The following is a 15,014-nucleotide window of genomic DNA, read 5'->3' as shown; positions in this document are numbered from 1 at the left end:
AAGAAGGGAAAACCTGAAGCACACTGCACCGTGATGCTGTAATGACCACAAAATGTTAAATGTTCAGTATTTTATTAAAAGCATCTTTAATATACTATCCCCAATTCCTAAGCCCTCCTTTACAAAAGTTAGAGAGAAAACCAAAAATCGCAGCAAACTCTTCAGACATAATAATTTGAATGCCGATCAACTCAAACTGTTTAGGACGGGTTAACATCTGGTCACTTTCTCAAGCCCAGTAGTAATGGGCAGCAAGGTTGGTTAAGGGCCTGTCCCACTTTCACGACCTAATTCACCACCTTTTTTGCTCATGGACATTTTTCATCAGGCTAGAAAAACGTCCCGACCTACTTGATGCCACGAGTACCTATGACCAGCATCACGACCTACCTACGACCTCGTGAGGGCCATGCTGCGAGTACGAGTCAAGGGCAAACTCGGCAGAGGTTGTGAATTAGGTCGTGAAAGTGGGACAGGCCCTTTACAAGAATAAGATGTACATTAGACATAATAAACAAATCTAATGTACACCAGAGCCTTACATTTTGAAAGCAGTGTGAGAGCATGGAAGAGCCGATGCAGTCGGCAGCACTGATGAGTTTGACAAACAGGAGGCGGCTGATTGGACTCAAAGCAACATTGTGAATCAAACAACTACAGTAGAAGGTCGCATCTTAAACACTAAGTCTGCAGAAAATAAAAGTTTCAAACTGACCTCTCTGACAATGCCCAGAAATGAAAGTTTCTTCAGCTCCTCTTGCCTCACCATCTTGTTATCCAACTTGATGACATCGTCACAGAGGTTAGGTTTTAGGTCCATCCTGGGATATAGTTTTCCTTGGACACTGTTGAAAATTACAGCCAGAGATCGTGGCAAGATCCCACCGTCTTGCCTAGTACCTTCAAATGAAGTGGAATTCAAAGTGCATGCAGTTACAGAAATGTACAGCGTAGATGCAAGTAAGCCCTTTGGGTCAACCTTATCCATGCCAACAATAATGTACAATTATGCTAACCTACTTTCCCACATTAATCCCATGTCCCTTGTTGCTTTTTCTATTCAACTACCGGTCCAATCAACGTTTAAACATTGTCATTGTATCTGCCTCCACCTCCTGCTCTGTCAACACGTTCCAGATATACACCACCCCCTTGTATGTTGACCCTGTATAATTCCGTTTACATTAAAACAGACAATATGTATTTTACCTTGAACAGTGTAGGTTTTTCCAGAGTTCGATACACCGTAGGTATAAACCAAGCAGTTTTGCCCTTCCAGGGCTTCTTTTACCAGGTTCTTCATGACAGCATTAAAAAACATTTTTTGGGGCGTCTCAGGATCAAATATCTGAATAAATAAACCCACAAAGAATCTATTTTGTTCATGTTTACTTGATGTTTACATTTAAGTGATTAATTGGTTTTATTTTAATACATTACACTGTACTGCTGTTTATCAATCAAAATACAACTGCTGGAAATCAAATAAAAACAGAAAATGCTGGAAATAATTCAGCAGACCAGGCTGTACCAGTGCAGAGGAAAATAATATCAGAGCTGGGACTCTTCAGAACTGAGAAAGACATGTGGCCGACTTTCCTCACCTCATCACACTAATTACCTGTTTGACCAATCCTGTTATCATTGCAATGCATCTACCGGTCGTCCCCAGGTTAGGGCAGGGTTCCCTTCCCGAGAGCTGTCCATAACTTGAACGGTTCGCCATTCAGAAAACATAGAAACATAGAATATTTGTTGCAGGAGGGCATTCGGCCCTTCGAGCCAGCACCCCCATTCATTGTGATCAAGGCTGATCGTCCCCAATCAATAACCCGTGCCTGCCTTCTCCCCTTTTCCCAAGATTCCACTAGCCCGTAGTGCTCGATCTAACTCTCTCTTAAATCCATCCAGTGATTTAGTCTCCACTGCCCTCTGTGGCATGGAATTCCACAAATTCACAACTCTCTGGGTGAAAACGTTTTTTCTCACCTCAGTCTTAAATGGCCTTCCCTTTATTCTAAGACTGTGGCCCCTGGTTCTGGACTCGCCCAACATTGGGAACATTTTTCCTGCATCTAGCTTGTCCAGTCCTTTTATAATTTTATATGTTTCTATAAGATATCCCCTCATCCTTCTTAACTCCAGTGAATACAAGCCTAGTCTTTTCAATCTTTCCTCATATGACAGTCCCGCCATCCCAGGGATCAATCTCGTGAACTGCCTCAATCACAAGGATGTCCTTCCTCAAAATAGGAGACCAAAACTGCACGCAATACTCCAGATGTGGTCTCACCAGAGCCCTATACAACTGCAGAAAAACCTCTCTACTCCTATACGCTGCACCTCCCCCTTACCCAACCTAACCCCATTGAGATAATAATCTGCCCCCTTGTTTTTGCCAACAAAGTGGACAACCTCACATTTATCTATATTATACTGCATCTGCCACGCATCTGCCCACTCACTCAACCTGTCCAGGTCACCCTGCAACCTCCTAACATCCTCTTCACAATTCACACTGCCACCCAACATTGTGTCATCCACAAACTTGCTAGTGTTGCTCTTAATTCCCTCTTCCAAATCATTAATATGGTAAACAGTTGCGGCCCCAACACTAAGCCTTGCGACACTCCACTTGCCACAGCCTACCATTCTGAAAAGGACCCGTTCATTCCTACTCTTTGCTTCCTGTCAGCCAACCAATTTTCTATCCACATCAACACACTACCCCCAATACCATGTGCTCTAATTTTAGTCACAAGTCTCCCGTGCGGGACCTTATCAAAGGCTTTCTGAAAGTCTAGATACACTAGATCCACTAGCTCCCCTTCATCCATCAAAAAATTCCAGAAGATTAGTGAAGCATGATTTCCCTTTCATAAATCCATGTTGACTTGGACTAATCCTTTTACTGCTATCCAAATGCTCCATTATTACCTCTTTAATAATTGACTCCAGCATCTTTCACACCACCAAAGTCGGGCTAACTGGTCTGTAATTCCCCGTTTTCTCTCACGCTCCTTTCTTGAAAAGTGGGATAACATTAGCTATCCTGCAATCCACAGGAACTGGTCCTGAATCTATTGAACATTGGAAAATGATCACCAATGCATCCACTATTTCTAGAGCCACCTCCCTGAGGACCCTGGGATGCAGACTATCAGCCCCAGACGATTTATCATCCTTCAGTCCCATTAGCCTACCTAATACTATTTTTCGCCTAATTAAAATTTCAGTTCCTCGACCCCCTTAGATCCTCTCTCCTCCAGTACTTCTGGGAGATTGTGTGTGTCTTCCTTAGTGAAGACAGATCAGAAGTACCTGTTCAACTCTTCTGCCATTTCCTTGTTGCCACCCGTGTCTGCCTTCAAGGGACCCACATTTGACTGCTATTCTTTTTCCCTTAACATATCTAAAGAAGTTTTTACTGTCCTTCTTTACATTCCTGGCCAGCTTCCACTCGTACTTCATCTTTTCAGCCTGTATTGCCCGTTTTGTTTCCTTCTGTTGTCCTATGAAAGTTTCCCAATCCTCTGGCTTCCGGCTACTCTTTGCTGTGTTATACATCTTTTCTTTTAGTTTTATTCTATCCCTAACTTCTCTTGTCAGCCACGGTTGCCTCCTACTCCCCTTAGAATCTTTCTTCCATTTTGGAATGAAATGATCCTGCGTCTTCCAGATTATGCCCAGAAATTCCTGCTATTGCTGTTACACCGTCATTCCTGCTAAGATCCCTTTCCAGTCTACCATGGCCAGCTCCTCTCTCATGCCTTCAGTCCCCTTTGTTCAACTGCATCACTGACACTTCCGATTTAACCTTCTCCTTCTCAAATTGCAAATTAAAACTAATCATATTATGATCACTACCTCCAAGCAGTTCCTTTACCTCGAGTTCTCTTATCATATCTGGTTCGTTGGACAACACTAAATCCAGAATTGCCTTTTCCCTGGTCGGCTACATTACATGCTGCTCTAAGAATCCATCTCGGAGGCACTCAACAAACTCTCTTTCTTGGGGTCCTGAACCAACCTGATTTTCCCAGTCTATCTGCATATTGAAATCCCCCATCACCACAGTGGCATTACCTTTGTTACATGCTAGTTTTAACTCCTGCTGCAACTTACACCCTATATCCGGGCTACTATTTGGGGGTCTGTAGATAACACCAATTAGTGTCTTCTTGCCTTTGCAATTCCTCAACTCAATCCAGTGACTCTACCTCGTCAGTCCCTATGTCTTCCCACGCAAGGGAATGAATTCCATTCCTCACCAGAAGAGCTACCCCCCCACCTGCCTGTCCTTTCTATAGGATGTATAACCCTGAATATTAAGTTCCCAGGCCCGATCCTCCTGCAGCCACGTCTCGGTAATCCCCACAATGTCATATCTACCAACCTCTAACTGAGCCTCAAGCTCATCTACTTTACTTCTTATACTTTGCACATTCAAATACAATACTTTTAATTCCTTACGCATCTCACCATTCACATCGATCCCTATTACAGTTGGCCATACTCTCCTATCCTTTGTGAGCTTCCTTTCCCATTAATTCTGGGGTTATTAACTATCCCTTTACTCCCTTTCCCTTTAACTCCGTCCTTGACTATCCCATTTGAACCCCTCCCCCCCCCCCCCCCCCATTTAGTTTAAAACCAGAAAAGCAGCCACAAGCAGTTTCTACAGAGCAGAGGATGTCTGCAGCTGCTGCCTGTCACACTGAGTTACTCCAGCATTTTGTATCTACCTGCAGCCCCATGGCAGCCAGAGAATCCACCCCACCGCTCTCCCAAACACTCGTACATACAGTGTACACAAGTCGGGCATGACAAGCTGGGGAGGGCCTGTACCAAGAACGCAGAAAACAAACTAGGTAGATCTGTTCCTTTTTTATTTGACAATCCTTTTGGCTCCTAAATAAATGTTCAATTCAAGATTCAAGATTCAAAAAGTTTATTGCCATGTCAACAAGTTGATAGGAATGTGTCTTGGTTCGCTCTCAGACAGATACAATACAGTACAATACAACCACCACATACACCACAATAAATAATACAGACAATACCGTACGAAGGACAATATATACAGGAAGGACAGTACCCAGCAGCGTCATGTTAAGCGTAAGTGCATGACATGAAATAAGAAAAAAAAAATGCTTGTAATAACTGTCAGAAAAACACGAATTTAAAGTAAAATATTAAATTAAAACTAGTTGAATATTAACGATTTAGAAGAGGGAATTAAATGTGACATCTCCAAGTTTGCGGATAAAACACAGCTGGGTGGCAGGGTGAACTGCGAGGAGGATGCTACGAGGCTGCAGGGTGACTTGGATAGGTTGGGTGAGTGGGCAGATACATAGCTGATGCTGTATAATGTGGATGAATGCGAGGCTATCCACTTCGGTGGCAAGAACGGAAGGCAGATTATTATCTGAGTGGTGTCAGATTAGGAAATGGGGAGGTGCAGCGAGACGTGGGTGTCCTTGTACATCAGTCTCTGAAAGTACACATGCATGTACAGCAGGCAGTGAGGAAAGCTCATGAGCAAGGAGGCCCTATTGCAATTATACAGGGCCCTGGTGAGACCACACCTGGAGTATTGTGTGCAATTTTGGTCTCCTAATTTTAGGAAGGAAAATATAAAAAATAAACAAATCATTCGAAGTGCTAGTCTCACTTTTGATGAGTTTAGCCTAACCCATTAAATAAATCTCTTATTCCAAACCTGTGTGAAGGTAAATTTGTGCATGGCCTGCCCAATCCCCCGCTCACTGCTCTTCATAGCGAATGAAGCCTTGGGAGCTCGCAGTACAAGTTTCTCAGAGTTCTCAATCAGAACGCAATCCTGGGGAGAATTCAGAAAAAGCAACAAATGAGCCACTGTTTCCAGAATTTAAACCTGTAACTTAAAACATTCTATTAAATGACCCATTCACGACAATATTTCATTAATTCAACACCACAGATTTAAACACAGCAAATCTGATAAACAGGAGAGAAGGAAGAATTATCAGTATTATCTGGGTTTCTTTGAACAATCTTTGCTGATGTGGTTCAATATTTTGGTGAATGGATTAGAGTCTACGAGGTAACAAGTGTGCATACAGGTGAAACAAACAGAATGAAATACCATTAAGTACTGCCTCAGGAAACCAACCAACATAATCAAGCACCATTTACACCTGTTTTTCCCCCGCTTCTATCGATCAGAAGGAACATCAGTTTAACATTTTATTCAATTAAATAAAATACATTGCCCAATTAAGTAGAAAAACAATTAAAACACGCTGAGCAATCTGTCACTGACCTGCGATTCTCCTTTCTCCAGCTCTGCTTCTGTGAAAGGTCTAACCCGGAGGTAAACCTTAATTCTGACTTCTTGAGCAGTCTCTGCAGCGGTGTTCCCCGAATGAGAACCACCTTGCACATTGTTTGCAGGCGAGATGACAGAAAAGTCTGGTAACAACTGCATTTTCACATCACCACTCACTGAGGTCGATTCCAAAATGGCCACCTCCTCTTCGTCAGAGTAGATATTTGGAGAAATTATTCCTGCAGCCATTTTCATGCAGCTGTAGTTCCTGCACATACAAATTGTTTTATTATAATTACTGAATTACAATATTTCATATCACTAATTACTAGGGTTTATAGCAATTGCAACAGTATTACAAAGATTAAATTTAGCCATTAACAGCCAAGCAGTTCAGCTTCTTAGTTCGTGACCATCAGGCCTAGAAAGACAAGGAGTACAAAGTGGTTACAAATGATTTGCCCTTTGGGTGGGTATTCAATCATCTATGATAAAGAATTACAGCTTTAAATCAGCCAAAGCATTGTCACCAAATCTTAAAGCTACCAGTGTTAAATTCAGCCATATGAAAAATTGATCACGCTTTTGCATTAACAACCTTGAATTTATAGCAGATTTTGCTCTTTGGCTGTTCTGTATTCTTGTCAGAGCTGGCTCTTCAACTGATATCAATGACGATTTAAAATCCAGTGAATAAAATAAGTGGACCCGCAGTGCATAGAAGTCATGTTACAGTGTGGTCACATTTGTTATCAATGTGCACGTACACAATCCTAATAGAATTTTGATTTAAACAGACATGCTTTTTAGAATTCACCAAGTGTCCTATTCTACACATTATTCATTCCAGTCTAGGAAACAAGGAGCACATGCATTACAATAATTCCCCAATTCATAGCAACTCCAAACCAACAGAATTATTCAGCAATGTGATAATAAAGCCGAGAACATGTGAATCATGTCAAAAAAACGACTCAAAAATATTACGGCCAGCATATAATGCGATTGTTCACGGAGTATGTGGACAAACATGGAGCAAAGAGATAGCTGCCTCAGATTCCTGGCTGAGGCTCAGGTAGTGCTAGCTATCAGAGAGCATGCCTCATTTCTCCATAAAGACACTGCTGCAATGATCCTGGTGACCATGTTTGTGCAGTAGAATTTTGTGCAAATTCCATCAAGTTAGTGCTGCATGTATTTGATGTCTCTGAACAAAGTGAGATGCTTGTGTCAACCGATTATGCACACAGAAGTACCTGGAATAAATGTTGGCTCTCAAGTCTTCTACCCGGACATGAAAATATTCCACAAGATTACAGATTTGGGCACTCTAATCCAGGACCATTTCTACACTCTAACAGACAACTAAGTCAACACTCCAGGCAGAGTGAACTCAAACATCATTAAATCACAAACATTCCTATCCTTACATTGAAGCTAGAAGGTGACTGACATCAGCAGAATAATTTGCAAATTGCAGTTTGAAATGTACAGTTATTGCCTGTTATAACTAAATCTGCATTATTTGCAAGCTCTTCTAACTGACTTGTTGAATTTGTGGGCTATAGAAGGTTCCCATTCGCCAGTGTTCAAACCGGTAATAATTTTACAAAATACCATACTAAACCACGTATGTATGCCCCCAGATACTACAGATACTAAACACAGTGACTTAACATCCAAACAGACATTAAATTGAAGCCAATTATAACTTTCTGATGAGCCCAATCAAATGTAAACATTAGGCTTTAAAAAAAATGGATCCATTGAATAATCTCATCAGATTTAGTTCCACAGAATAAAAATATTTCTAGGGGAAACCATGGGCAATCTATTCGCTGGGGCTTCAAACAATACCTGATGTGATTTCACAGAAATGAAGGTTTTGAGCTTCTGAATCACTACATTTCAGCAATAAACTACTCAAGGCAATGAAAAGCACACAAGCAAACATGTGACCATTCACAAATGACAATTTTCACATGCAATTAAGAATAAAAGCAGTGAAATGTTAATTAAAATCGAAGCTCTTAATAGCCATTGTGAGTACATTTGCATATTAGGTTTGTTATTACTAATTTTCTTCAGTCATGGAACTTGCAGTATCATCAAAGACCCACACCATCCTGGCCACACACTCATCTCCCTGCTACCTTCAGGTAGAAGGTACAGGAGCCTGAAGACTGCACAACCAGGTTCAGGAATAGCTGCTTCCCCACAGCCATCAGGCTATTAAACCTGGCTCGGACAAAACTCTGATTATTAATAACCATTTTCTGTTATTTGCACTTTATCAGTATAATTATTCATGTGTGTATATATTTATATCATGGTATATGGACACACTTATCTGTTTTGTAGTAAATGCCTACTATGTTCTGTGTGCTGAAGCAAGGCAGGAATTTCATTGTCCTATACAGGGACACATGACAATAAACTCACTTGAATTTGAACTTGCATGAAAGGGCACTGAGCTTGTTTCAAAGTAACACAATATTTAAAAATGCAACCACTTTGGTTAAAAGTCCTATAACTGTGCTGCCCGTGTGGAGTTTGCACATTCTGTGATCACACGGGTTTCCTCCGGATACTGCAGTTTCTTCCCACAGCCCAAAGGTGTGTGGCTTGGTGGGTTCATTGGACAATGCAAATCTCTCCTAGTTAAAGAAAACCTGGAACACTCCAAACCTTGAGGTTGATGGCCTTTATGAAAGGATAGTAGATAAATACAGCCGAGAGATATAACTGGGGTAAAATTCAATTAGAAATCAAATGGCATAGAGGGTGACTTTGTGCCCCTGCTTTACATCTCCAGCTTAATGCCACCTTCAAGCACATCATCTGTAACTCTGCAGGTCCTGCCGCTTCAATAGAGGGCTACTGCTGACCACAAACTCAAACAGACCAGCAAACATGTTCACTGTGGCACATCAAGGGTAATTTACAGAGGCCAGTAGTTAACTGACTTACCAACCACATCTGGAGTCCGATGAAATACTCACCATTTGCCCATTTAAAAGCAGTTCCAACAACTCAAGCACCACCCTGAACAAAGCAGTCAACTTGTTTGAACCTCATTCACTATTGTAACCATTCATTCCTTACACAATCAATGCAGAGCGGCTGCAGTGTGCACCATCTACAAAATGCACAGCACATAGGCTCCAATAGCACCCAAACTCACTACTACCACCAAGGGCAATGGCTGCAAGCATGAATGGAAACCATATATGTAGGTTCTCCTCCAGGCTGCACAACATCCTGATTGGGAAATATCTCACCAGTGCCTCCCTGTTGTTGGGACCAAATCCTGGAATTCCCTGCCCACCTTCACAGCAAGAGCTCACCAATACCTTACCCAGAGCAATTGATTGAATGATAAAGCATGGAAAAATGCCATGCACCTCACCAAGCCTACACTGACCATCGAAAACCTGTTCTCACTAGTTCTATGTTATCCCACCGCCGCATCCACTACTTACACACCAGCGGCAATTTATAGATGTCTAAAATTTACAAACCCACACGGGCTTATGACGTGGGAGGAAAACAGAGTATCTGGAGGGAACCCATGTGGTCAAAAGGAGAACACACAACCAGCACCCTAGGTCATGATCAAATCCTGGTCTCTGGCAGTGAAGCAACACCTCTACCAGCTGCACCGCCATGAAACAGAGCTAGGTTCTTCAAGCTGACCAAGATGCCCTTCTAATTTAGTCCCATTTGCATACATTTGGCCCATATTACTCCAAACCTTTTGGATCCACGTGACTAATAAACCAAACAGAACTGAACCTGTCCAAGTATCTTTTAAATGTTCAAAAGGGAACTGCAGATGCTGGAATATCGAAGGTACACAAAATTGCTGGAGGAACTCAGCGGGTGCAGCAGCATCTATGGAGCGAAGGAAATAGGCGACGTTTCGGGCCGAAACCCTTCTTCAGACTGATAGGGGGTGGGGAAAGAAAGAAGGACAAAGGGAGGAGGAGGAGGAGCCCGAGGGCGGGCGGATGGGAGGAGACAGCTAGAGGGTGAAGGAAGGGGAGGGGGGAGGGGACAGCACGGGCTAGCCAAATTGGGAGAATTCAATGTTGATGCCAAGGGGACGCAAGGACCCCAGACGGAATATGAGGTGCTGTTCCTCCAATTTCCGCTGTTGCTCACTCTGGCAATGGAGGAGACCCAGGACAGAGAGGTCGGATTGGGAATGGGAGGGGGAGTTGAAGTGCTGAGCCACCGGGAGGTCAGGTAGGTTATTGCGGACTGAGCGGAGGTGTTCGGCGAAACGGTCGCCCAACCTACGCTTGGTCTCACCGATGTAAATCAGCTGACATCTAGAGCAGCGGATGCAGTAGATGAGGTTGGAGGAGATACAGGTGAACCTTTGTCGCACCTGGAACGACTGCTTGGGACCTTGAATGGAGTCGAGGGGGGAGGTGAAGGGACAGGTGTTGCATTTCTTGCGGTTGCAACGGAAAGTGCCCGGGGAGGGGGTGGTGCGGGAGGGAAGTGAAGAATTGACGAGGGAGTTGCGGAGGGAGCGGTCTTTGCGGAAGGCAGACATGGGGGGAGATGGGAAGATGTGGCGAGTGGTGGGGTCACGTTGGAGGTGGCGGAAATGGCGGAGGATTATGTGTTGTATTTGCCGGCTGGTGGGGTGAAAGGTGAGGACCAGAGGGACTCTGCCCTTGTTGCGTGTGCGGGGATGGGGAGAGAGAGCAGTGTTACGGGGTATGGATGAGACCCTGGTGTGAGCCTCATCTATGGTGGCGGAGGGGAATCCCCGTTCCCTGAAGAACGAGGACATTTCCGATGCCCTGGTATGAAATGTCTCATCCTGGGAACAGATGCGGCGTAGGCGGAGGAATTGGGAGTAGGGGATGGAGTCTTTGCAGGGGGCAGGGTGGGAAGACGTGTAGTCCAGATAGCCATGTGAGTCAGTGGGTTTATAATGTATGTCGGTCAGGAGTCTGTCCCCTGCGATGGAGATGGTGAGGTCAAGGAATGGTAGGGAAGTGTCTGAAATCGTCCAGGTGTATTGGAGTGCCGGATGGAAGTTGGTGGTGAAGTGGATGAAGTCAGTCAGTTGTGTGTGGGTGCAGGAGGTGGCACCAAAGCAGTCGTCAATGTAGCGGAGGTAGAGGTCGGGGATGGGGCCCTGGTACGCATTGAACAAGGATTGTTCAACGTACCCGACAAAGAGGCAGGCGTAGCTGGGGCCCATGCGTGTGCCCATAGCTACGCCTTGTGTTTGGAGGAAATGGGAGGAGTCAAATGTAAAGTTATTGAGGGTGAGGACCAACTCCGCTAAGCGGAGGAGAGTGTCAGTGGCTGGGTATAGGTTGCTCCTCTGGTCGAAACACTTTTAAATGTTGTTTTGTACCCCCCTCAACTACCTCATTCTACAATCCACCACCTTCTGTGTGATAAAGTTGCCCCCCAATCTCCTGGTTAATTTGGTGGCAAAAACAGGAAAGTAGACTATTATCTGAATGGTCGATTAGGAAAGGGGGAGATGCAATGAGACCTGGGTGTCATGGTACACCAGTCATTGAAAGTAGGCAGGTACACAAAAAAGCTGGAGAAACTCAGCGGGTGCAACAGCATCTATGGAGCGAAGGAAATAGGCAACGTTTCGGGCTGAAACCCTTCTTCAGACTGATAGGGGGTGGCGGGGAGAAGGAAGGGAAAAGGAGGAGGAGGAGCCCGAGGGCTGAGGAAGGGGATGAGAGTTGGAGGGCAGGGGGATCACAGAGAGGGGGCAGCCCTCGGGCTGTGCTGAGGGATGGGAGGAGACAGCCCTTCCTCAGCCTTCGGGCTGTCTCCTCCCATCCCTCAGCCTCCTCTCCTCTATTCTCAATACCCTGAGTGATGTAGAAAGCCTTCTTGACCACCTGATTATCTATGTGATGCCACTTTCAAGGAACTATGTATCTGCACTTTTACACTCCTCTGCTCTACAAAAATCACCAGGGCTCCCCAACCATTCACTGTGAAGGTCCAGCCCTGGTTAGAATGTTCAAAATATACCAGTGTCCGGGTTCGGTGAGGCCCGGGTATTGGGGGCGGTAGTCGTAGTGCCCGGGGTCGGGGTTCAGTGGGGCCCGGGGTCGGGGTTCAGTGGGGCCCGGGGTCGGGGTTCAGTGGGGCCCGGGGTCGGGGTTCAGTGGGGCCCGGGGTCGGGGTTCAGTGGGGCCCGGGGTCGGGGTTCAGTGGGGCCCGGGGTCGGGGTTCAGTGGGGCCCGGGGTCGGGGTTCAGTGGGGCCCGGGGTCGGGGTTCAGTGGGGCCCGGGGGAGGGGGAGGGGGCCGGTGCGGACCGGCCGCCAGCCGTCAAAACACCCCGTCACCGGGCCGGTCCAGAGCCGCCACCGGCCAGGCTGGACTCAGGCGAGGGTCCGGGCCGCTGATCCAGAACCTCCCATCGCTGTCTCCCCTCACTGTGTCCCCTCTCCCCCTCACCGTGCGCCCCCAAACACACCGTACCCCCCACCCCACACACCATGCTGCCACATACACACCATGCTGCCACATACACACCGTGCCCCCCACATACATACACACCTCACCCCCCCCCCCCCCGTACCGTGCTGCCCCCATCACCCACCCCACATACACACCTCACCCCCTCGTACCGTCTCCTCGCGCTCCAACGACTCCCCTTTTCAAACAGCGCGCTGCTCCTGAAACCAGCCAATCACCAGCCGCTCTGCCGCTGACCTCACTTGCGAGCATGCGCACTACTGGGGTGTGCCGCCGGGAAGGGCAGGCGCCATGTTGGTGAGGGCGAGTTGACCTCACCTGCCAGGCCCTCTTCCCCAAAGATACAAGAGGAGCTCCTCTAGTATCTCTGCTCCTCTATAATCTTTGCTTTGCTCTTGCCTAAGACAGACACAGAGTGCTGGAGTAACTCAGCGGGTCGGACAGCATCTGTGGAGAACATGGATAGGTGAGGTTTTGAGTCGCGACCCTTTTTCAGATTGAGAGTCAGGGGAGAGGGAGACAGAGATAAGGAAGTAGGTGTGAAAACGAACACTAAAGGGGATGTGAATCAAGGGAAATGTATAATAGATCATTGGTACACAAAATTGCTGGAGAAACTCAGCGGGTGCAGCAGCATCTATGGAGCGAAGGAAATAGGCAACGTTTCGGGCCGAAACCCTTCTTCAGACTCAGACTCAATAGATCATTGTTAGCTAGGAGAGGTCGACAATGAGACAGCTATAGCCTATAGGAAGGAACTGCAGACGCTGGTTTGCACCAAACAAAGACACAAGTGCTGGATTAACTCAGCAGGTCAGGCAGCATCTCTGGAGAAAAGTAATTTCGGGTGACATTTCGGGTCGAGACCCTTCTTCAGATTGTGAGCCAGGGGAGAGGGAAACTAGCTCGAAGGGCCGAATGGCCTGTACTCCTGCACGGCACCTATTGTCTGTGTTTCTAACTCACTGCACACACTGACTGCTGCTGTAATAAACTAGCATGCGAGAGGTAGCGGGATCGATGCCCGCATTCTCTAGGCGATCCTTTTCTCAACCTCTTATTTTAACAGTGTTACTTATGTGGAGGTAAAATTACGAGCTGCCGTTGTTAGCCGCATGAAGAAGGTCTGTGTGAAGAAGGCTCTCGACTCGAAACGCCGCCTGGTTCCTTCGCTCCATAGATGCTGCTGTTCGATTTGTACTAGATCTTGATAGATCGTTACAAATATTACGGCTAAGATAGGCACAAATAGCTGGAGTAACTCAGAAAAGGACCAGGTAACGTTTTGGGTCGTAATTTTACCTCCACATAAGTGGCACTGTTAAAATAATAGGTTGAGAAAAGGATCGCCTGGAGAATGCGGGCATCGATCCCGCTACCTCTCGCATGCTAAGCGAGCGCTCTACCATTTGAGCTAATTCCCCGCCGCCGTGAACCTCTTCCGTCACCGTCATTAACATGTCAGCGACCGTTCCTTGTGGTCACTCTGATTGGTCAGCCCTTCTATCACTCAGCGGACAGATGAGACTAGATTGGTGCAGGTCGGGTAGCAACAGGTGACGCTGCGGAAGGCGGGCCACACGGAGTGAAGGCGGGAAAGTGCGGGCCGCGCGCGCTTCACGGCCTCAGGACCCGCGCCATGGCCTCGTATCGACACACGGATTCACATGACCTCATGGCCGCCTCACATTACCTCAGGAGCCGCCACACGGCCTCACATTACCTCAGACACTACCTGAGCCGCCGAGTTACTGCAGCACTCCGTGTCGTTTAGACCAGTGGTTCCCAACCTTTTTTAGCTCATGGCCCCCTTTGGATCTTTTAATTTTTCTGTGCCCCCCCCCCCCTCCCCTGACATTATTAGCGGAAAAAAGGTACTTCAATCTTATTATACCTTCCATAAAAATATCGGTTTATCAATTGCACATATATTCTCTTTTATTCTATTCCACAAACATCAAAAATATTTCAACTACATAGATTTAAGTTTATTAGAATTGAAATTTAGGAGGCAACAGGGTGGTAGCTCTGTGGCCCCCTTCATTGAACCTGTGGCCCCCTAAATCCCAACATTTTTCTGTGGGCCCCCCCCCTGAAATTTGCCATATGGCCCCAGGTTGGGAATCACTGGTTTAGACCGATCCCCAGCCTTGCCGGAGGTAGGCGGACATGCAGATGGCAGTGACTTGTGGGCAGTATCACCGACCCTTGCATGACCTC

General features: G+C 46.1%; 1 protein-coding gene and 1 non-coding gene across 5 annotated transcripts in view; both read right to left on the bottom strand.

Annotated features, from left to right (window-relative positions):
- The window catches only part of kif20a (kinesin family member 20A), a 32,949-nt gene extending 19,921 nt beyond the window's left edge, over positions 1-13,028 (bottom strand). The window contains exons 1-5 of one of the 4 annotated variants that reach the window (XM_033029189.1): positions 12,937-13,028; positions 6,308-6,581; positions 5,726-5,845; positions 1,210-1,348; positions 716-900 (exon numbers count right to left, since the gene is read on the bottom strand). In XM_033029189.1, coding sequence (XP_032885080.1) covers positions 716-900; positions 1,210-1,348; positions 5,726-5,845; positions 6,308-6,568 — 705 coding nt within the window. In that variant the 5' untranslated portion in view covers positions 6,569-6,581; positions 12,937-13,028. Of the gene's footprint in view, positions 1-715; positions 901-1,209; positions 1,349-5,725; positions 5,846-6,307; positions 6,582-9,283; positions 10,121-12,931 lie in introns of those variants that run through there. The other 3 variants (XM_033029193.1, XM_033029192.1, XM_033029191.1) reach the window with 3 other exon arrangements.
- A 1,117-nt stretch (positions 13,029-14,145) lies between these two features.
- Positions 14,146-14,218, bottom strand: trnaa-agc. The gene has a single exon. It is a non-coding gene; the product is annotated as a tRNA-Ala (tRNA).
- Between the last annotated feature and the right edge of the window lie 796 nt (positions 14,219-15,014).

This window comes from Amblyraja radiata, chromosome 11 (genome assembly GCF_010909765.2).
Source record: "Amblyraja radiata isolate CabotCenter1 chromosome 11, sAmbRad1.1.pri, whole genome shotgun sequence".
NCBI classification, from domain to species: domain Eukaryota; kingdom Metazoa; phylum Chordata; class Chondrichthyes; order Rajiformes; family Rajidae; genus Amblyraja; species Amblyraja radiata.
Note: the sequence above shows the minus strand (reverse complement) of the source record. Positions and strands in the feature narration are given on the sequence as shown.